Genomic DNA, 22,908 nt, shown 5'->3' on the forward strand with positions numbered 1-22,908 from the left:
GAAACAAAGATAGTTATAATGGGGGCCTGTATCTCCTCATGATATCCCCCCCTCAAGATCTCTTAAACAACCGCAGTACAGAGAGCCCTCCTGAACGCCAGAGAGCCGAATCGTAAATATTCCAGAGCACAATTCTGTTTAGATTTGATATGTGCTTTATCAAGAAGATAAGGTGTACGGTCTGATTTCAGTGGGTCTGCTGTGACCTCCTGCTGCTGTACCCATCATTTCACCAACCAGCTTGACACCAAACAAGATAAGACAGAGCCAGAGACACAGACACAACACACACAGACTCGTGTGGGCTACATCCACTGAAAACCTGCAAACATTAAGGAACCTGTAATAAGAGATGGTTTTCATCACTGTCAATTTAAGCAATGCATAGTTGTCTTCTCAGCTGAAACTGTCCCTGAAAGAGCAGGCATTTCTTTCTAATGCCATCAGTGTTGAGGAAGCAACTTTGAACCTGTAGCTTGCCAAGCTGCAAATCATTTGACTTCATCTTACAGTCAAACTTCTCCTGAAAAAGTACTTAGCGAGCACTAACAAAAGGCAACTCACTACATTGAAACTGCTTAAGCTGGCAAAATCTACCAGTTGTATTGAATTGAATTAATATTCACTGAAGAAAAAAAAGTGGTAATTGCAATTGTTACGTCAAGGATCTTCCTCTAAGATTTGCTTTTGTTGCGGCGATCTACAGTAGTTTGTTATGTTGGTTTAGTGAGTAAGATAACATTTCTGACTTGAATAACACTAGACAAATTAGATGTTACGACATGAAGCACATGTATAGGTAACCTGAAAAACTTAAATAAAAAATCAGTGCTGTTTGGCTAAAAATAGCTTAAATGCTTTTAATTAGTTTTGTTGACTAAATGAATTAGTAAAAACAAGCAAACAAATAATAATAATACAGATGATCTAATTCTTTAAAAATATGCAGTGTTTGAAGATTATATATTTGGACTACCGATATGTTCAGTATGAAACTGGATGTTAAATTTTAATTTAATACTTTAATAAAAAAGTTTCTGGAAACTGTCAAGTTGTTTTCTGATCTAGGTTTTCTTTAAAAGGCCTTCGTAGTATTTTTACTAAAACTAAACTGCAACATTTGTGGAACATTTAGTGTTGCTTTATGCAACTGATTAGGGCTAAATGCAAAACAATGCAAATGAACTGACAACCTGAATGAGTTTCAATCAATTTCTCCTCGGATCACCCACACTCCGAAGTCTATTATCCTGAAATCATGCTGCAAGCTCTTTTTTGCAATCCACTACAAACATATAACTAATGGTGCTTTTCCACTGCGTGGTACGACTCGGGTCGGCACGACTCAATACGGTACGGCTCGGCACGGTTTGCGTTTCCACTGCAGTTTAGTATCGCTTTAGAGTGGGCTGGATTTTTCACATGTCATTATAATTGCGCCGCCTCTACTGCCTCTACTCCTGAAAAAAACTTTTTCATTCCGCGTCCCCCCATCTAGCTCTCGCAGGATCCACTCCTCTGATATCAGCGAAAGGAACGTCTGTACCTCCGCAACTGACAACAAAACTTTTTGGTTGTTAAAAAAAGGTGCACTCGTTCAAAACAGTTGCATTCTATCGATGGCTGGCTGTGCTGATTTAAATCTAGCGGTTCTTTTGTGTTTGTGTTGCAAGTTCAGTGACGTAGGTAGCGAATAATCTAGTTCTCTCCGGCTAATCCGTGATCAGCAGAGTTTACACGTCACGTTTTGGTAACGGTACCGAGCTGTACCACGCCGTACCATGCAGTGGAAAAGCGCCATAGTAGAGACCGATAACAAAATGTGTTGTATCATCCAGACCGTGCGGGAAGAGCCTGTTTGATTTGTTGCATGACAACCACCAATCAGGAGGCAGCTGTTATGAGGCTTAATCCATTAAAACCAGCGTCTTCACCCAGTTAAATACTAATGAGGATTTAAAGAGCTCGGCTGCAGGGGGCCGCCGGACAACAGACACACCTTGCTGAGCGGTCTGCCCCCGACCCGCTATTCTCTTTTCTTATCATACAGATCAGGAGGAGGGCTGATGAAAGACAGTGAAGACGAATGAGGGCGTATTGACCCCCCCCCCCCAGCCACTTGGCATTATGGGAAGTCTGATCCCTCAGTCTGATAGAAAACCCCCTTGGGTAAGAGGAAAAACAAAAAGCAGGAGACAAGAAGAAGAAAGACACAAAGAGAGCTGTGTAGTCTGAGGTATAATACCCAAAAGAAAGGAATCCGAGATCTGGATCCAGGATCTTAATAAAGAAGCTAAATGCGGGAGAATTCAGATATATTGTTATTGACGGAACGTCGATGCGAACAAAAAGCCACAGGGCTGAGGCTGAGGGGAATTGGCTTTAGCTGCTCAAAGATAATCAGTTGCGCTAGTTTAAATGTTTCCTTACAAAGTGTAACTGCACAGATGGGATTCTGAGGCATGTGAAAAGCTTGTCCACACTTGTCCATCTCTAAAGAGAATGGTGCATTTTCACAGCAGGATCCACGTCATTTAACCAGATCCTCCAGTATGAAACAAATCTGCGGTGAATCTTGCACATTAGCATTCCCTGCTAAAAAAATATAATAAAAATGATACCAGTCCAAGCTGGTCTGCAAGCCTGACTGAGCTGGTTAAGCTAGTCTATTTTGATGATTAAGAAGAAGGTTTCGAGCATTTCTCAACTGGTCAGACTTGGTAATCAAGAAAGACCAACAAAATTACATTAGGCTGGTTTATTTACTGGTAATTGTTTATTTATTTATTTATTTATTATTATTTAATTCAACAGGGTTAGCATTAACATAATGGATCTCAAAATCGAAGAAAAATAATCAGAAAATAATCTAAGTTAGATTATTTTTTGTTTTACCCACATTCCCTGGAATACTCATAAAATCACAATAAAAATCACCCCCCCCCCCCCCAAATACTCGCTTGACACATGAGGAGACAAATGTACAACCCCATCAATCAAAGAAACCAGAAAGATCCGCTCTAATTCTGTCTGTGTGTGAGTTCAGAGAGACCAACAGCCCAGAGACATGCAGAGGGGGACAGAAGACGAGAGAGAGAGAGGGAGAGAGAGATGTGGAAGGGAGAAAGACCGTGAGAGAGAGAAAACTAGACGAAAAGGTAAGAAACAGCAACTCGACAAACCTTGATATGAGGAGACCCCCCCATAAAAAAAACTAACAAAAATACAACAACAAAGACAGCCAGCCCAACCTAAAGTAAGCGGTAAGGTTTTATACATTAATTTCTCATGATTCAACATAATACAATTTTTTTTATTTGTGAACTGACACAAGTGCACGCACAAACACAGATATATATATATATATAGAGAGAGAGAGAGAGAGAGAGAGAGAGAGAGAGAGAGAGAGAACGCTGCCATTTCAGACGTCCATGTGACATATTTTACTGTTAATCAGCAGACATTCAACTGAGGTGTTTAAAGTGTCGAGATAGACAGCTCATTTCAGACAGAGAGACAGACAGCTTGTTTCAGACGGAGAGACAGACAGCTCATTTCAGTCAGAGTATGAAGGCAAGAGGACAGCAGCTGTCCAAATAAGGGGCCCATTTGATATGGAAAATATGATTTTTAGGTTACACTTACATCGGGAGGAGTGTTAACCTTCGGGGGATGATTTAAATGTAACAAGGGGTTGTAGGGTTGTGGTGGGCGGTATGACCAAAATTATATATCGTGGTATGAGTAATTTTCTAACACGGTTCCTTTGTATTTAATGATATTATATATACAAATTTTTCCTGAACACTCAACCACAAAGAATTTACGTAATACATTTAACCACTCGTTCAAAAAACATTATGAAACAAAAACCTCAAAACAGTAACAATTATATATTATGATAATTCTGTTCAATTACACGCATATCAAACATATGTAATGTAATTACATATATATTAAAGTTTTGGCACATTTCGACCATCATGCGCTTCAGCTCTAAATAATGTTCAGAGTTTTCATCCCAAATGGCAGGATTTTACATTTTCATATGCTTTGGAGACATGCAAATCACTGACCTACAGCCCTGTATTTATGCATATCATGTTTCAAATCTGAAAATCAATAGGGATGACCTTTAAATATCTAAAAAGATTGACCAAATATCCAGTTCTAAGTTAAAAACCACAGTTGAAATGGAGGCAGCATAGGTCAAAATTGCAATCAAGTTCCACTGCAAAAGAACATTAAGAAAGGAAACTATTCACTTGACGGAAAACTGGGTTATATATTTGCCTAATAACCGAGGCAGGTGAAAGTTATCTCTTCGTAAAGCAAAAGTTCAACCTTTTAATTCTGTTTTGTCAAAAGGCTATAGCCGCCAAGAACGCTGTTAATTCTGAGATGTGTGATTTGGCTGTCTGGAAGTCCCACAGAAGCTGTTCTGATTTGAATTAAGATGGAGATGAAGTATTTTATATGAATACAGGCGGGTGGCCGCCGGTCGTGGCCACGCTTCCCTGCCATTCGTTCTCAATGAGCCCAAGGAAGCAGGACACGAACGGATATAATTCAGTCCTTTCCATAATTAAAAAAAGAACGGCTCATATTACTCACAATCCTTACAGGCAAATTGGCCAGACATATAAAGCAAAGCTTTCTTTCAAAACTACTTAGCCCCATCATGGAATAATCCAGTGACTAAAAAAAAAACTGTAATTGCTGGTAAATAATAATGTTAATTTATCAGACAATAAACCTGCAACCCATTACAGTACATGAATGAGTCAACGTGAGTGTTGTTGACTTTTATAGAAAGCAATCCAAAGCACTGAAAAAAAACTTTTCTTACTAAGGCCAGAAACACATTCTTTCCAAGTCAAATGCAATCGCAAATGCATGGTCAAAACATATTACAAATTTTAACTTGCATTTTTATATTGAGAATGCAACAATACTTATAAATCATACTTATAAATCTAGAATCTGGCATGTGTGTACACTACGTTTCAGAGTTTTTTTTTTATTATTATTATTACATTATGTATTTTAACTGTTATTCAATAAAACCATATGATTACTTCCTTTTAATATTTTATTTGAACCAATATAATTGTAATAATATTGCCTCGTTGCTATTTTAAGTCATTTTAAAGTCTATTGTTCGCTTAGGTCTATTTTTAATTTCCACCAAAAAACTCTACAGCTGATTAATCGTCAGAATAATCAACCTGATCTCACGGCAATTCATACATATTTTAAGAGGTGACTAATTTGTATGAATATGTACGACCGCACTCAAATTTTACAATTCGTCACAATTCGTATGAATTTGTACGAATGACCTACACCTAACCCCGCTCCCAAACCTACCCATCACTGGCCGATAGACAAATTGTACAAAATCATATGAGTAAGGTCGGATGAATTCGTACGAATTAGACTCCTCGTAAAATACGTACGAATCGGTGGTGAGATAGCATAATCGAACGATTACTTGATTACCAAAATAATTGTTAGTGACAGCCCTAATTGTTATGCATATTATATATTAAATATTCAGCCCATCTTTCCCATAATGTTGTGACCTTTTTTTTCGCTTTATAAGTTTATCATAACATGACTCACTCTTGCAAAGTTGTAATAGCGTTACGATTATAAAATAAGCATTAGAAGTTCAGACTAATATAGCATTCAGCATATGCAGCCCTGATTTATTCCTATAAGGGCACAATGCCACATTTCATGGCATTCGATGGCAGACATACTATCAATAAAACGGCTCCACAATACTTCATCACTGCTTTGCATTTCAGCTTCATAAAATACCCGAAAATGCAGTTTGAGAAGATGCACGGAATACAAATGAGTTACATCCCAACTTATAGACAGCGTTCGGCCCACAAAATGAAATCAGAAAGATGAGATCTGAAGTTTCTAGGATATACTCGAGAGAAACGGGGAACAAACCCTCAAGCAATCAATCTTTCAAAGTTTCTGCACAAGTGAAAACTTCCAGCCATGGCTATGGCAGTAACCCATTTAATTCAATTATAAAAATGCATTAAAAAGATATTACGGCAGGGACAGAGTGTAATGAGGCGTGTTTACTTGAGGATATTGTTTATAATGAGCAGTTGTAGGGTTTAGGCCTATAGTTAGAACAGGACATGAGAGTAAACAGACAGAGATGAGATGAGGGAAAACTCGGAAACACTGTATGGTCTTTCTTTTAATTTAACCAGAAAGAAAACGAAGGCAAGCTCTGTGTTAATGCACACAGCTTCCCAAGAGCCTCAGGCTATCTGTCTTGAAGGAAACAACCATAATTTATCTGAGCTTTCAGAACTGGTGTCCATGTATCACAGTCCACCACATAAAAGAAAAAACAGCACCATAAACTCAAGAACAGCATGAAACTGATGACTAATTCGGATTGTTTTATATATATATATATATTTTTTTTTTTTTTACCAAAGTTTCGTGATATTTCAAGAAGAAGAAAAAAAATCTTACCGTCAGAACTCTGTACAACCGTCAAGACGAACACAAGGCCATAGAGGACCAAAGATTTCCATTCTGAACATCCCATCCTGGCTCTGACTGAACTTTCCGCTTTCCACATGTCTGGGTCGAAATCACTGTAGTCACAACGATCCAGCGAAGTCACTCTGAGAGATAACCATCATTGACCTCCGAGCCTGCAAGAAAACCACAGCGGACTGTCAGTGTTTGGCTGTCGATGCAGAGCTCCTCAGGCATAAAAACGTCCTCCTTTAAACTGTTGCAGTCTTGCAGTCACACAGAATTCATCCCAGGAGTAGAAACCCTCTATTGGAAGGTGACTGAGACCTGAAACAGCACCTCCCACATTACAAACAAACCATTTACCTCAAAGCCTGTCGTTACGGTTTATCTGACTCTTCTCCCAAACCTGTTCCACTACCATCCTTTTCTAGAGGAAACAGGTTTTTTCGTCCACTAAAGCCACCGGTGCATATTCTCCAGACAAAGAGGACTCTGACATATACAGTATCTCACCCTTTAAATGTTTTCCTTCTCTGCATGTTTACACACTCCACTGGCCTCCCATAAACTACACTCACGTCCTCATGAGAAACATCGTCACTCCAGTAACAAGCCACTTAGGAGCCCATTAAAAACAGTGTGTGCACCCCCCTAGGTTTCTTAAAGATACACTAAATATATCTCACCGCCGTTTAATACATCATTGCATTACAGGGTATTTCCTCCTGTCTGGTCAAAGAAAGTATTGGAATTTTTGCTTCTTGGATTGTCATATATATGGTTATGAGGTGAGAAAATGTGATTAAAAAACATCAGGAGTCTGTTTACATTACCATATACAAGGAGAGGGAAGTACATTTCTGTATGATCAGACAAAGAATGTCTAAATGCTAATGCACTGTCTTAAACTTATCAAGGTTATGGACTCCTATATCATTAGTATTCAAGAGTCAACAATTCGACTATAAATAATATAGTCACATTGTTGTTGTTTTTTTTTGTGACGGTGTGGATATGTTGACAAATCCTGTCAAGTGTGAAAATAAAGAAATAATACAAATAAATAAATAAAAGCTATGAATAGTAAATAAAAGTAGAACTTGTCAACTTTAGCCTTTTCTTTATGTCTTTTCAAAGAACAGTTCACCACTATTTGATGTAATTAAGGGATTAATTGATTCATTGTTTTATTTGCTATACATAAATAATCTATGTGTCCTCCAGACAAAAATATTTATTCACTACTGTGAAGTCCCTAAAAAATGTATTCCTGAATTTAGGCTTATTAAAGAAACAATTCACCCCAAAATTTAATAAAAAAAATTATTATATATATATATATATATATATATATATATATATATATATATATATATATATATATATATATATATATATATATATATATATATATATATTTAAATACATAATGTCTGTGGCTGGCTTCATGTGAAATGCATATACTAAACAGCAAAATATATAATGTACCATCACCATCATCATCAATTAAATTTTTTTTTTAGAATTTTTAATTTGTATATTTAAGCTGAGGAAACAGATGATTACATAGGTGATTTTATACAAAACTCCATTTAATGGAAAGACTGAAATGGTAGGCATTAGCATTAGCTTTAGCGAAATAACGGCACAATACCTCCCAGTGTACTTAAGCTCTGAAATAGAGAACTGTATTCTTTTTTTTTTACCCTAAAATTATCTGTGCTGAGTATTCTGGAGGTAAAGAAAAAAATAAAAATAAAAAAAAGACAAGCGAAGCCGCTGCGGAGTCAGCTCACAGCAGGTTACCTGTGAAGAAAAATAAATGCATACAGGATGAGGGTTGATCCCTACATAGTCAAGGGGTGTTCGACTAAATCAACGACAACAGCTCTTTACTTTCATATCTCCGTCTCACGCTGTGAGCGGTTAACATGCTGATCAGTCTCCAGAAGCAGAGGAATGGACGAAGGCGGCTCGCCTGACTCCCGCGCTCCTCATTAAACGCGTTGAGGTCTCTCCCCTCCGCGGGAGGCCTTATCTCCCTAAGCTGCAGCAAAGACCGCGATCAACACCTGTTAAGTGCTTCAAACAAATACTGCCGTTCCAACGCCAACGTGGCACAGCGGGACGGCCTGTTGTCCCTGTTCTGTGTGTTTTGTGTTTGCAAATCAAATTAAAAACTCTAATCATGACAAATTACGACACCAACCATTCATCTTCAAAGGATTCTGATACTGGCTGTTTGATACTGGCACTTCCTTTGAATATGGGCTGCTGTTTTATGCCGAAAGCTTTGCCAAATCATGCAGCTTACATACAAACCAACAAAGCTACATAAGGGCTGTGATCGATGGAGAGGTCTAGACCCAGAAGTCTTTTTCACAGCTGTGTACATCTGCTCCAACAAACCAGCAACACTCAGGGTTTCTCAACAAAACAGTTGCGTGAATTAAAAAGAGGAACTTTGAAAGAACATTCCACTTCTCTGGGTGTGAAGAGAGCCGTTCAAATCAGAGCTGAAAGGCCAGTTTGAGATGTTAATGCCAAAACAGAGAAACAAAGGGCAGATGTGTAATTATGCGGCCGTCTTTCTTCCAAGCGGGAGTGAGACCCACCGGAGAATAGAGGAGGAGTCATCCATTCAGAGGGGTGGGTGCAGGAATAATGCACAAGAGGCAAGGCCGAGGGGGGCGGAGGAGGGTTTACAAACTTTACAATGCGAGATTGACAGCTTGCAAGTCTCGCTTGACCTCTGAATTAACCCCCAAGCTTTCAATGAACTACAAAAAGAGCCATGAGATTGATGGTCAAAGAATATGACAAGTGTATAAAAAATGGACTCATAAACAGGGACACGCATTCACACAATAGAACTCAAACACACCAACGTCGGGACAAAGCACACCAGCTGACAAGCTAAATATTCATAAACAGGAATCCATGAAGCATATCTTTTTCAGTTAGACAAGGTGATTTTCTTTAAGTACATTTTTGTACCATTTTAAACATTCCATCACACTGGTTATATGCTTAGTGTTTACAAACTGCAATCTGCCATTTTCAAGCTAAATCTAGCTAAATTGTTATGTTGGCATAGACTTCATGCCTTTAGAAAATTAACAGAGTTGAAAGTAACAAGGCTGTCAGTTTTACAGTTTAATTTTACATTGCTTGCAAGGTCATAGAAAAACAAGGTGCTGTTAAAATATTTTACTACTATCGGGTTTGTTTAAAAAAAAATACATGGTAATGGGGCAACATTTTACACCAGTCCATGTAAAAAAAAAATAAATAAATAAATAAAAAATATGTTAGAAAAAAATTAAAATAAAAGAAGATTCTAAGTCTTTAAAGACTTCACTTTTTAAAAAAGGATGATGAAATCAGTCAGCGTTTTTATTATACATATAATAGATGCTTTAAAAAAAGAACACCATTCAAGAAACAGAACTTGGCACATTACCTGGAGACACTACCTCAAGACTTCTTGAATATTATTGAGAAATAAAATATTTGGAACATTTAGACATGCTATTTGGAAACATTGGTTGGAAAGCCAAAGAAATACAACAACAAAAGAATTACTGGCTTTTTCTCAGTGTATTTAGAAAAATGTCTAGTAAAAGTTATTATTATTGCTAGTAACGTATTGTTCATTTTTATTTTATGAGGGACACAAATGTCACCAGCTTTGAAGACCCATAATACACCATTAGCAGCACATACCCGTTCATAATTTTTTTTTTGCCTGTGACGAGTTTGTTTTCGATGTTTTAGTACTTGTGCTAGAATATCAGGTCAGTGATCAGATGACAGTGTCCACTGAGGCAGAAACGCTAGAGGAAATCAATCAGCGGTCCAGGGGTGGGCCAGTTAATGCACAGCCACACATGAGCCATTCTGAACACATCCTATTTGACTCCACTGTCATACATTCACCTTTGCCATCTGGACGCTGCCGGTTGTGTACATTTTAAAACCAGAGGACAAACATCATGATATTGGGGTGACGGATGTATTAAGGTCAGATGGACGACAATGTCAAACATTAAATGAGCAAATGACAAAAAACTCCAAATGTTGCTGTACAAGCAGTGAATTAGAAATGGCATGGCAAACTAAATGCAAAGGACAGGAAAAGCAAATCAAATGTATTTGGCTTACTTTCTTTGGCGGAAAACAGAGGATTTTTGCATTGTTTTTGAAGCTTGAAAGCTTCATACCTTATTAATAGCAACTACTAGATGGAAAAGAGTGACCAGTGCAATTCCTCAAAAATTCTCCTGTTGTGCAACATGGAAGAAAGAAAGCCCTACAGGTTTTCGCAAAATAAAGCTGATTAAAAATGTAAGAATTTTCATTTTTAGGTAAACTAATGATGCTAATAGTTCATAAAGCTAAATTTTTTCACCAATACAAATGGAACACTGTGCTAAAACTGTTTCCTGCAGTTTTTTTCAGCGCTCCATTGCTATTAAATCTGCATTGCAATGGCAAAAGAAATTATGTTTTATCTTTTTGTTAGCTTGCTATCTAAACGAAATAAAAAGTCTGGACATTGTGAAATAGTACAAAGACAGTCAACAGACAATATAGCTTTCTGTTGTGTTGTTGTCGTTGATTGTGTGCAACAACAAATGTAGAGCATTACCGGTGTAGCACAATATGTGTGTTAATAACCTATTTGACCCGTTTGTTAATTAAAAAAAATAAAAATAAAAAATCATGAATCAACCAGTCACAAACCAGCTCCATCAAAATGACTAAAGGACTCATTAATGAAATCATTACCAATCCAGAATTTGATCAGATTTAAATCAGAATTGAAACCAATATTATTCAGTTCCTTGCAGTTCCTATTCCTGCGTTCAATGCTTACAAGCACAGCTGGCTTTTACACCAGAACTGCAAATGTATCATCTTAACTGGCCATTTAGCTCCTGCGTTTCATGATTCATGAAACCCTGTGCGACAAAATGTCTCATGGCCAAGGCAAATCTGAATAACTGCTTTAATGAAAGTACATAGACTCTGTATAAATGCATATATAATGCTTCGAGTGCTGGTAAAATACTGTAATCACTCTCTGTGAATGAAATCTCACTCTTTTTAACTTCTTTTCATCCTTCTCTCAAAGAAGATGCCTATCCATTAATCAGAGTAATCAAGGTCTCTATCAAGCCGCCACACAAGCAAGAGACAAAAACACAACTACGAATCACAGCAGAACCAAATTCGTCAGTACAGACTGGAGCTTCTGGAGAAGTTGCTGGAAATAGATTGAACAGACCCTTTTTAGTAGAGATTACCAAACAGGAAGGGGGTAGTTTACTCATCTATTCATTATTCTGATACACAGCTTTTCTAATTCCAACAGTAAATGATATGCACACCGGCGGAATAATGTGCAGAACGTATCAGAAATCCTATTAAAATGGCACAGTGTCTCTCAAAGACGATTATAATGGGCCTCGACTGCTATGAGTAAGTAAGTTTTAATACGGCCTTCATATATTGTTAACAGTAATTTTGATGTTTTAGTGGACAAGGAGTGGATTATCTGAAAATGAAATTTAAAAAATGTCATTTCCATTAACTGATAGTGCCAAATTCCTCCTTTCAGGTTGCCGATGATAAGGAGGATTCAGTCACGTCGTGTTTCCCCGAGATGCCTCCGTTTTGACGGTAATAGAGTGACATTAATATGGGGAGACATCTAAGAAGGTCAAAAAATTTCTGAGGACCACCATTATACAGGTATCTTACACGGATAGCACCTGCCAATCAGAAGAAAGAAGTCCTTGACACTCCATGTTTCCCCTTCAGCTGGGATATGGGATACAGTACACTTTGGAGTTCCATACCTTTTTTAAAAGCATTAGCAGCATAGAAATGCACTCACTTACTAGATATGTTAGATAATACTAACAAAAATGATATTTAATTAATAACTAATTTTAAATAACCAAAAGTTTAATCCAACATTTTGCATGCAACCCTGTTACTGTACAGTCTATCGCTTTTGTTACATATAGTGTAACATTACTTAAAATTGTGACATCCTAGAAATAACATACATTGGGCAATTTCTAAATGTAAAAAAAATGTATTAATTTACACGGTTTGTAGTGCTGAATGCATTTGTCAAGCTAAACCATTCAGCCCCGTTTAATACGTTATTTATGTTTACTATGTTTTAAAATGTATGAAAAATAAATGTGTAAAGTTTCTGTTTTCTGTTCATTCAATATAAATAGAACCCACATTTGGTCATAACTTGTTCAGTCCATACTCAGCAATAAGCATATTTAGGCTGAATTTCAACCCTGTTTTAACATTACTCAGACAAAAATTTTATTAACAGGACGGAATATTTAATTCTTAGTTTGACCATTTTTACTGACTATTTGTTGAAAATTAGAAATAATAATAAAAAAAAGAAAATAAAGAAACAAAGACATATTTTTAAGGCCATATTCTGTACCCTATTCACAGAATAGGCACTTTACCGTTTTTTTTTTTATTATTTTTTTTTTCAGCCGGGCACAACAAGGAGAGCAAACAGGGCCACAGCATCTTTTTTCACGCCACAAAAAGAGAGCTGCCCAATGTAAGAGGTCATAAAATATCAGGAGAGAAAAGAAAGAAGGTTTCTGCTACTCTCACAGGCTCATCATCTCAGTTTCAACAAAATGCATCAATTTTTAATTCCTCCAAAAGCAATGAAAGCACTGTTGCTGTCAAAATGGTGCGAATGCATGGGTGAAAATGCATGCATGTGTGTGTGTGTCTGTACGTGTGTGTATACAAAGGGACAGTCAGAAACATGGTCTGTCATTTAGCATGATCTGTTCAGAGACATTCCAGCTCCAGACCTCAGAGCTCTCCCCTTGTTTTAAAGTCAACATGAAACAACATCCCCACATTTTACTTCACTCTGTACTGTGACATATTTCCAAATGAAACAGGATATGAATTCCATTTCATCTTTAAAATATTTCAGTCATTAGATTATTTCACAGGCATGGTTACTGCTACTGTGATATAAAATCATTCTTATAGTTTTTGTTTGTTTGTTGGTTTGTTTGTTTTGAGGAGAGTTTAAAATATAAGATGTCTTGGTGAAGTCAGCCAAAATGAAAATTAGTTTCAGAGGCAGAACAAGGTATGACATTTTGATCAAATATTTCAAAAACAAACTAAATAGATAAACTAAATAGGATCCAGTTTGATTTCATGTCGGCCTCTAAATGTTTTTATGTGTCTATCCTTCACTGCCATCTGATTATTGAACACCATTTTACACACACACACACACACACACACACACACACACACACACACACACACACACACACACACACACACACACACACACACACACACACAAACAATCCAGCTTGTCTGTCTGCGCAGATACACAGCGTCTCCCTCAGACAAGAGCAGTTGTGTGAGCGTAACGCCTCCTCTGTCCCTTTATTAAGCACCAGATCATCAATTATTCAGCACCATCGTGAGCCATTATTCAACAGGATGATTAATTTTTAAGATGGCAGAAGGGAACACAAAACATAAAGTGAGGGGCATTAAAAGAACGTCTTGAATGGGTGACATTAAAAGCGGGGTGGTGAAGAAATCTACCGATGATTGATTTGAGCAGGTTGATTGATTGATTTCTTATGAGAGGAAATGATTTGGAGATAATTCAAGCTTTGAAAGTTCACACACTAGCAGAGATGATTCAGAATTCTAACACAAACCACAAAGTCATTTAGAAGCGTTTAATTAACAGCCGCTTACTTTAATTAAAGTAAACAAGCGAAAACTGGAGAATGGTTTTCTTGAATATATAAATTCCTAGAGAAAGCCTCACGTAAAAACATTTTTTGTGTGTGTGTGTGTGTGTGTGACTTTTTCAGATCTCAACGAGCAAACTGGTGTGATGGTGAGAACAAGCTCGTCAGAAAATCGTTTAAAAATCGGCAGATAGATAAGGAGGGTGGAGTCAGGTCTAAATCTCTCCTGACAGCGCAACCAGTAGTTAAACCCTCATGCTAAACCTGATGCAACAATATTGACCTTTTTCAAAGACGTCAACAAAACCATTCGCTTTTGAGTTCAAATGTGCACCTGCTTTCGCATGTGAAAAATGTATGATATTAATGCTGCTTTTGCAAGTGAAAAACGAATGCTAAGTCACAGAGACTCTTCGCCGGCTGTGTGTCTTTTGAGTCCTTTTTGTGTTACTGTGTGCATTTGGTTGAACAGCAAGAATGCAAAACATTTTAGGAAAGGAAGTGACTTTCATTTTACACCCTCACTTCCCACGAGCTCAGCAGAACAGTGGGATGCTTGGCAAAGAGTCACAGCGAGTCGACACTCTGCCATTTCTGTAGTTAAACAGGACAATCTTGTGGTCCTGCAGGTTTTGCTTTCAAATTCTCCATCTCATTACGATCCTCTGCCTGGTATCTCATTTTTATCGCAGTTTGGATCATAATTAACTCTGTATTACTTCAATCTTCCTCTCAGACCTCTAATAATGTACATATATTTTTTCTAGTTTAAGATTACAACTCAAAAGGAGTGGAAAGTGGAAAGATGAAGTTTTTTGACTTGCTGGTATAATTGCCTGGGCCACATGTTAAAAAAGGAGAAACTTTCAAGTGTCTAATACGTATGCACGACTTTATAGTTTCAGAACTTCAGTAATTAATTGATGATTCTGAAATAAAAAATGATGCAATATTAAATCTAGTGAACAGGGAAAACTAAGGATTCAAATCTGGACGAAAAGAGCCACAAACCCAGTTTCTCGCATGGCTTTAGTTTGTTTGTGTGATGACTTTGTGCTGATCTCTCTTTCTGAGCTGTTAGGCTCAAGGCTCTGAAGAAGAAAGCCATGAGAGATTGTTTCTGGATCGTTAGCCTCATTTACACGTGTTAACTAACACTGTGAGATGCAGCTGTCCCTCCACTAGATTAAGACTGAACTCATTTGACCCCCCCATACTTCTTAAACTTTTAAAGAAAGTTGACAGGCTAATTGTCAGTTCTAGATATTTCATTCAAAACTTTGAAAAGACCAACTGACATGCCATAAATATTTGAATATATTTGCATATTTTTCAATAGATTTAACAAATATATTGTTTCTATAGATATAACCAAAAACTTTAAATGAACATATTTAAATTTCACACTTTAAAAAAAAAGTAATTCGCAACGCTTCAGTTGAATTGCAGTTCTTTCCCTTCTTTACCTTTCAATTATTATTATTATTATTATTATTATTATTATTATTATTATTATTATAATACAGTGATAATAATTACCATGGTGAATTTTGAAGATTTCCAATTAAACTTTGCTGCCACACATTAGCGCTGTTAGCTAATGGCACTAAATCAGTCCCATATTCTTTACTGCCTGTCAGTGGTTTCAAAAATCACATTTGACTGTCTATTTTGTTATTTTTGCAAAGATTTTTGGTTTTTTTTTTTATCTTGGAATCCAGACACTTAGTACTAGCTATACTTGCAGGTTCGTGTAGTGGCTTTAATGCTATATTTTATCAGTAGCTAGTTAGCAGATCAGAGAATGTAATGCAACAGATACGCCGGTTGTGTTTTTCACACAGGTTAAAGCGGCACATTAGCACAGCAGTCAGACAGACACAGCTTGGAGTGACTGAAGAGTTTGTGTGCTATATCAGCCTGACTGAACGGTGTCTTTGCCGCCTTGTGCTCCTTCAGTCCTTCAAGCCCACGCGTAACGCTGCGCTGGCAACAATCATGCAGAGAATGCGTGACATAATACGACACCATGTTTTCTTGCCATTTTCCTCTTGCTTGTAGTGTAATAAATGCATGATTGGATTGGGAACAGCGGTTTGCTGGAGGGCCTAAAGCTTGAATTTTTTTTTTTTTGTCTTTTTTTTTACCGGTTGCGAATGTCTTGAGGAAAGGTTTGGAAACTGTTACGAAATGGTTTCTCAACCTCATTCTGTTTATTTTCAATTCGAGTGTGACAGATTCACTGCCACATAGATGCTATGTTGTCTATCTCATGTACTTCAAAGGGATTTTATTTATTTTTTTCAAATACAGAGCACAAACATCTGACAGTAATAACAGACCATATATAATAATGTTGGACATTCAACACAATATCTTTGCACGATGATGCAATCTAAACAATGATATTCCTCAGAAATGAGTTGGGATGCATTGGAAAACAGCTGCATTCAGTTGCAGGCGAGAGCATACTGGCACTAGGATGCGACATTGATGAGTTTGATGTCATCTAACTTTTCCCGCAGGATTTCATGCTATTCTCAAATGGCTGGTGGAACCGGAATACTTTTGGGAGACGTGTCACATAAGTGACCTGCATCCAGGGAAACAACCTCCTTACAATGGACTCCGAACCTGTCCAGAAATCGAAGCCTTTATTGTCCTGAGGAATCTTCCCGATATAAATAGATCATCGGCATTTCAGCTGTCTTCTGCCACCCACGGAAAGGCTGCAGATATAGAAAATTCCTTTATTGCCTCTCTCTCTGTCTGTCGTTTTATCTCTCTAGCCTCTTTATTCGTGTTCTTTCAGCTCTGGTATGTTGTGAAGGTCTCTGCCATTCAGTGTAATTTTCCACAATCTGAGTCCAGAGGAGGATATCATGAGCACACTTGGGGGTGACGGCACAACTGTCTAAAGGCAGGGATCAATTCAGGAAGCCTGCTTCACAGAGAGGTCAAAAATAACAAGTAGCATTTCCCTCTGATCAAGGCGTAGGTTTAGATTATAATAAGAGCTGAACATACAGTATGCAAATGATGCCATTCAATTATTTATGCATCGTTCACGCAGACTTAGTCTTGCTTCATGTATTTGCACCCGTTGAGTGTATCGTGAATATGACTTTGTTTTAGTCCTTCAGTGATAGATAACCGATGTTGTTACTACAATAGAGGGCAACTATATATATAACTATCTTTACATTTTCATGGATTATCACTTGAAAATAAAAATTTGGCTTCGGAGAATGTGATATATATATATATCACATTCTCCGAAGCCAAATTTTTATTTTCAAGTGATAATCCATGAAAATGTAAAGAAAAACCTATAAGAAGCTTTGGGGTTTTTAAATGATGTTATATGCATATTTAGATTGTATTCATTTCAAAACAGTGTTTAACTCCCTATACCTGTATATAACATTATATTTTGCAATAGACTTAAAATATGTTACACTTTTAAGACTTTTTACTGTGCTTGAAAAGTCTTTTATGCGCTCCAAGGTTTTCTTTATTTGATCAGAAATACAGTAAGAACAGTAATATTGTGATATTACAATTCAAAATAACTATTTTCTATTTCAATGTATTTTAAAATGTAATTTATTCCTTTGATGTCAAAACTATTTTTTTTCTGCCATCACTCCAGTGTTCAGTGTCACATGATTCTTCAAAAGTCAATCTAATATGCTGACTTGGAACTTAAGAAACACGTCTTATTATCAGCTGCTTAACATGCTTAATATTTTGGAAAATGATAAAAAAAAAAAAAAAAATTCAGGATTCTTTGACAAAATGTTCAAAAGAACCACATATATATGAAATAGAAATATTTAACAACATTATAAATGTTTTTACTGTCACTTTTGATCAATCTAATGTGTCTTTTAAAACAAAATATCTAACTGACCCCAAATTTCTGAACGCCAGTGTTTAATTAATAATTAATAAGTTCTGTTCCAAAACCTAGTGAGCTGCCTATATAAGTTTCATAGGAATGCATTGTGTCTGAAAAAACACAGAGCTCCTGTCTATGCAGAGCATTCTAAACCCCTATTATGATGTTCCATTCCGTTACGAAGCTGTCTATATATAGGGCAGCACAGAAGGTTTTAGAGAGGAGCAATAATCCATAGTTTGTATATTGTACAATCACTGGGTCTGAATCCATTGTGTTGTTCATATTTACAAATATTCCATTTCACTGAAGCACTTACAAAAAAAATAAATAAATAAATAAATAAAAATAATATTAGACGAAGGGACAGCTAGAGCATTTCACTCTAAGAACATGAGCTCCTAAAATGTTATTGAGGACAGGAAACCATTTGGTGAAACAGAATGAATTAAGCCAAAGCAATACAAGATTATCCAATTATAAGACTAATATGGCTTAAGCAAAGGTAATTGCTTTGATGGGGCTTGTGATTCGCTGCATGCACCGGACAGAAAGTCCAATAGGAAAAGCGACTGCACTACAAAAGGCTTCTTCTTTCCTTATGTATTCTGTGACATAATCTATGAATCACATTAAACTCTGTGAAAGAAAGCCCACGCACATGCACACATAAACACACACACACACAAAAGATTTTTCTACACTTCAGCTGGGCATGTTTTCCTTTCTCTTAATTGCAGTGAAGTAACCAGACACACCACTGGAGGTTGGTGAAGCAAACACTGAGTAGATCTTATCAGTATACAACAAAAGAGGCCACTGGAGCCGTGGCAATGATGGGGGGCACTCGGTTAACGGGGCCTCAGCTGGGCCGAGGGCTCGCAGAACTCCACTCACAAAGTAATATGTCGAATGTGCTTCGTTCAGCCAAGAATACACAGATAAAGCAGTGCTGTACATCACGTGAGCTAATGACAGTTGCCTATTAATTATAAATGCAACATTTTTGTCTGCTTGTCTGCATTGTGTACATTTTTTAATTAATATCCAAATAGTTTAAACAGCTCAAAAAAAAAAAACAGTGTGTTATCTTTATTTTTATTATAATGTGTGTGTGTATGTGTGTGAAAAAAAATTAAATGATAATGAGTAAAATAAAAGTAATGATAACATACAGTTCTTTCTATTATATTTTTTTTTTCCTACACTACAAACATGTTAAACAGCTAATAGGAAAAAATAGCTAGTATAACTATTGAAAACTACTTTTTAATTGTTAAAAAAGTAACTTTATTTTATTATTAAAATGTGTGTGTGTGTGTGTGTGTGTGTGTGTGTGTGTGTGTGTGTGTGTGTACAATGTATATATATTCTTTCCACACTATATTATATATTATATATACACTATAATATCTATATTAATTTTTAATGATAACATTGTTTTTTTTTTAAAGACTGCGCTACAGTTTCAAATGAATATTTTCAAGGTTTTAAATGCAGCATGTTATACCAAATACCCTCTGAGGAATATATATATATATATATATATATATATATATATATATATATATTTTTTTTTTTTTTTTTTTTTTTTTTTTTTTTTTTTTTTTTTTTACAGATATCCAGTTAGATATCTGTGAGTAACTTTCTTGGCTCTTGTGTGTGGCGCGAGACAAGCCGCCCCACCACTGTTTGTGTTAACCAGGGCGAAATTCACACCAGGAATGTGTGAGTTATGCAAATACCATTAAGAAGTGTTTGACACTTCGCAGTTTTGTGGCGATCAGAGCCATTTCAGCAGGTGCGACAAACCAAAGATATCAAAACTGCCATGTGGATGAAATACACTTTAAATAATTAAAACTAGAATGATGGGTGGTTACTTTATACACAAATTTGATCTTTAGCGAATAAAAATTAGTTTTTTATATCTTATACTATACATCTGTTCAGCCTTGACTCGTCATTTTATGCAACACATGTAACAGGCCGTAACCTGTGTCCCCTCCTTATGCAGTTCCCATTAGAAATGCATTGTGGTCATTATAGTCAGCCTGACAATAAAGGAACTCAGCTTATATGATCTGCCGCTTAACCCTGCGCTTCCCAACCAGAGCTGCGGCCTGGCACTGCTACACATGCTCAAGACACATAGAGCAAAGGCGCTCATTTTAGGAGACGTGATCACACTCTGTCTCCCTTTCTGCATCATTTCCTGTCCTCTGTACTCTTGTCTCTGAGGATAAAAATCCTATATGTAACAGAAGAAGACATTACAATTCAAACAAGACTGAAATTCAACATGATTACAAAATGGAACCCGTAAATGTTATTGAGTTCTTTTCCTCAAAGCTAATGGCTTAGTCTGCCATTATTTGTTTTTATTTCAATGAGGAAAAAAAATGTCAGGTAGGACTTGATTTAATCCAGTGAGATTTCATTGGACCATGAAAAGTGGGCGTTCCACATCAGAATGGAGCCAGAACTTAATGCAAATTTGCAACGGACGCAAACTTTTTTTGACTGGGGCATGAAGGCTGGAGGCCGAGTTCACTTTAATGTATCCCAGAGTTCACTTTTTAAATTTGTCATTAATATTTGCTTTTACTACCATAACATTTATTACATCAAGATTAATCGCATTAATTGCTTTGTTAATTATTGGCAAAATTCTAGAAGAGAGCATTAACAAGATCCGTATACTGAAACAAAGCTTTAATAGCTTTTTGGATGCAGCCTTGGTAACATCAGCCAAAAAAAAATGAAAGTCATTGCTGAGGTGAAACAAGTCCAGGGTATCTGCGTGTTGTTTTAATTTAAGGCTTTTTAATTCCTTTTTAAGATGTGCAAAAAATAAAATGAATACCGCTCATCCATACAGAACAAACCAATACAATCTCAACAGAAATCAAAACTCATGATCTTTTGCTTAATTAAATATTATTATTATTATTATTATTATTATTATTTTCATGTTTTACTCAATACAATGTATCAATATATACATACAAATGAATTAAAGGTCGAGTAATATAAATATATATATATTACTAAAAAAGTTTACCATCAAATCAGTAATTTATATTTAAAAATGTAATAGGTTCAGGTTTGAATTCGGTCCGTGGTTGAATGAAAATCCCTGATTCCATTCAGTAGATGATTTGTATTGTATTCATATGTCAGGCAAAGTACTAAAAAGAAAATGAAAAGAAAAAGAAAAAAAGAAAACAAGGATCTCGAAACATGAATCCTGTTTGTTCTGGCAGTAAATATTGCAGCTGTCATTTCTCAGCCTAGCGCGGCTGATGCATTGCGTTAAATGAGCACACACAACACAATGCCGCTGACAAGCTGCATTTGAGCCAGAACGGCCAGGTGAGTGGTGTCAGGGCGACAGACACTTGAAGGCTGTTTGTATTGGGCACATCAGCACTAGAATAAAGAGTAATGACTGCTACCTTTAAGTAATTAACTTAGCTCTGCAACCTGCCTGTTTGTCTGGATTAAACTCTCCACTCATTATGTGTCATCTAACGCAATGTGGCCGACGACCTCCTTCGGAAAATCAATGGAGGTGGAGCTGTCAGATGTCACTCGCAGACAGATTACCCAATCAGTGTAGACCCTTGGCCTGAACAAAGGTCTCACACCTTAATAAACTCCTAATCTGTGCATCAGAATTTAGATTAATGCATGGAAGCAACAGCATTGATTTAGCCGTAATAAAGAGTTCTCTAGCTTGCTCTTTTTTGAAGAGCCCCAAAGTGCTGATCTAGGAACAATATCCTTTTTGAATTCCTGAGCTTAATCAGTACTGGGCGGGGGGGGGGGGGGTCTAAAACACTGCACTGTCCTCACAAAATTACAAACAACAATGTAATATCAATAATATGCATACATATGTGAATATATATATTTTTAATTATACTTATTTACTTGTACTTGAAATTGTTGTGCTGTTTTTATAAATCTACTCAAAATCTACTCAGTCAGGTTTTGTCAGGTAATGTAAAAATGTAGAAAAATTTTGTTGGTGTAACCTTGTGTAGTGCAAGTTGATACATTATTATTAAATATGAATGTATCAACTTGCACTACACAAGGTTACACCAACAAAAGTCGTTTTTAAGGTAGAAATAGCTCATTAAATCGCACTTTGAAAAGGGTTAACGACCAAACGACTAAGAATTTTCTATGTTTGGATCTCTTTAACATTCTTTACACTAACAATCTAGCCTTTTCGCTTTCATTCTGATATATATTTTCAGCGGAATCAGCACCTGGTGCAGTTTCTGAACATTTGGAGAGATCATTTAAAGCAAAATTAACTTCGAAAAGGAGGTAAGGAGATTTAGAAACTCACAGCTTCTGATTATGCTCTCATGATTGGTTACAACTGCCCTGATAAACTGTCACATGAACAGCACAAGATAAGTCTGACCTCTGACCCCGGAATGCTTTTAGGAAACTTCCTGTTGACCCCAGATTAGATTAGTTATCTGACGATTAGTGGAATCAGGAAATGTCTGATCTGTTATTCTGTTTCATTTTATGATAATAAATGTACACTACCAGTCAAAGTTTTGAACACTTTGCTGAAATTAGGCTTACATGTGAACTTTATTCATTCATTGATTTATTTAATGGATTATTTAGAAGAAAGGAAAAAGTGTTCAGCATACATGG

The 22,908-nt window shown here is 36.5% G+C and overlaps 1 protein-coding gene across 29 annotated transcripts in view; it reads right to left on the reverse strand.

Moving 5' to 3' along the window:
• The window catches only part of LOC109076469 (adhesion G protein-coupled receptor L2-like), a 107,944-nt gene that overhangs the window by 79,678 nt on the left and 5,358 nt on the right, over positions 1 to 22,908 (reverse strand). For all 29 annotated transcript variants that reach the window (XR_006161082.1, XR_006161081.1, XM_042765979.1 and 26 more), the window contains exon 2: positions 6,514 to 6,698. Coding sequence is in view for 27 of the 29 variants with exons in the window: in XM_042765979.1 (XP_042621913.1) it covers positions 6,514 to 6,622 (109 nt within the window). In the remaining 2 variants the exon portion in view is untranslated. The remainder of the gene's footprint in view (positions 1 to 6,513; positions 6,699 to 22,908) is intronic.

The sequence above is a fragment of the Cyprinus carpio genome, chromosome A11 (genome assembly GCF_018340385.1).
Source record: "Cyprinus carpio isolate SPL01 chromosome A11, ASM1834038v1, whole genome shotgun sequence".
Lineage (NCBI taxonomy): Eukaryota > Metazoa > Chordata > Actinopteri > Cypriniformes > Cyprinidae > Cyprinus > Cyprinus carpio.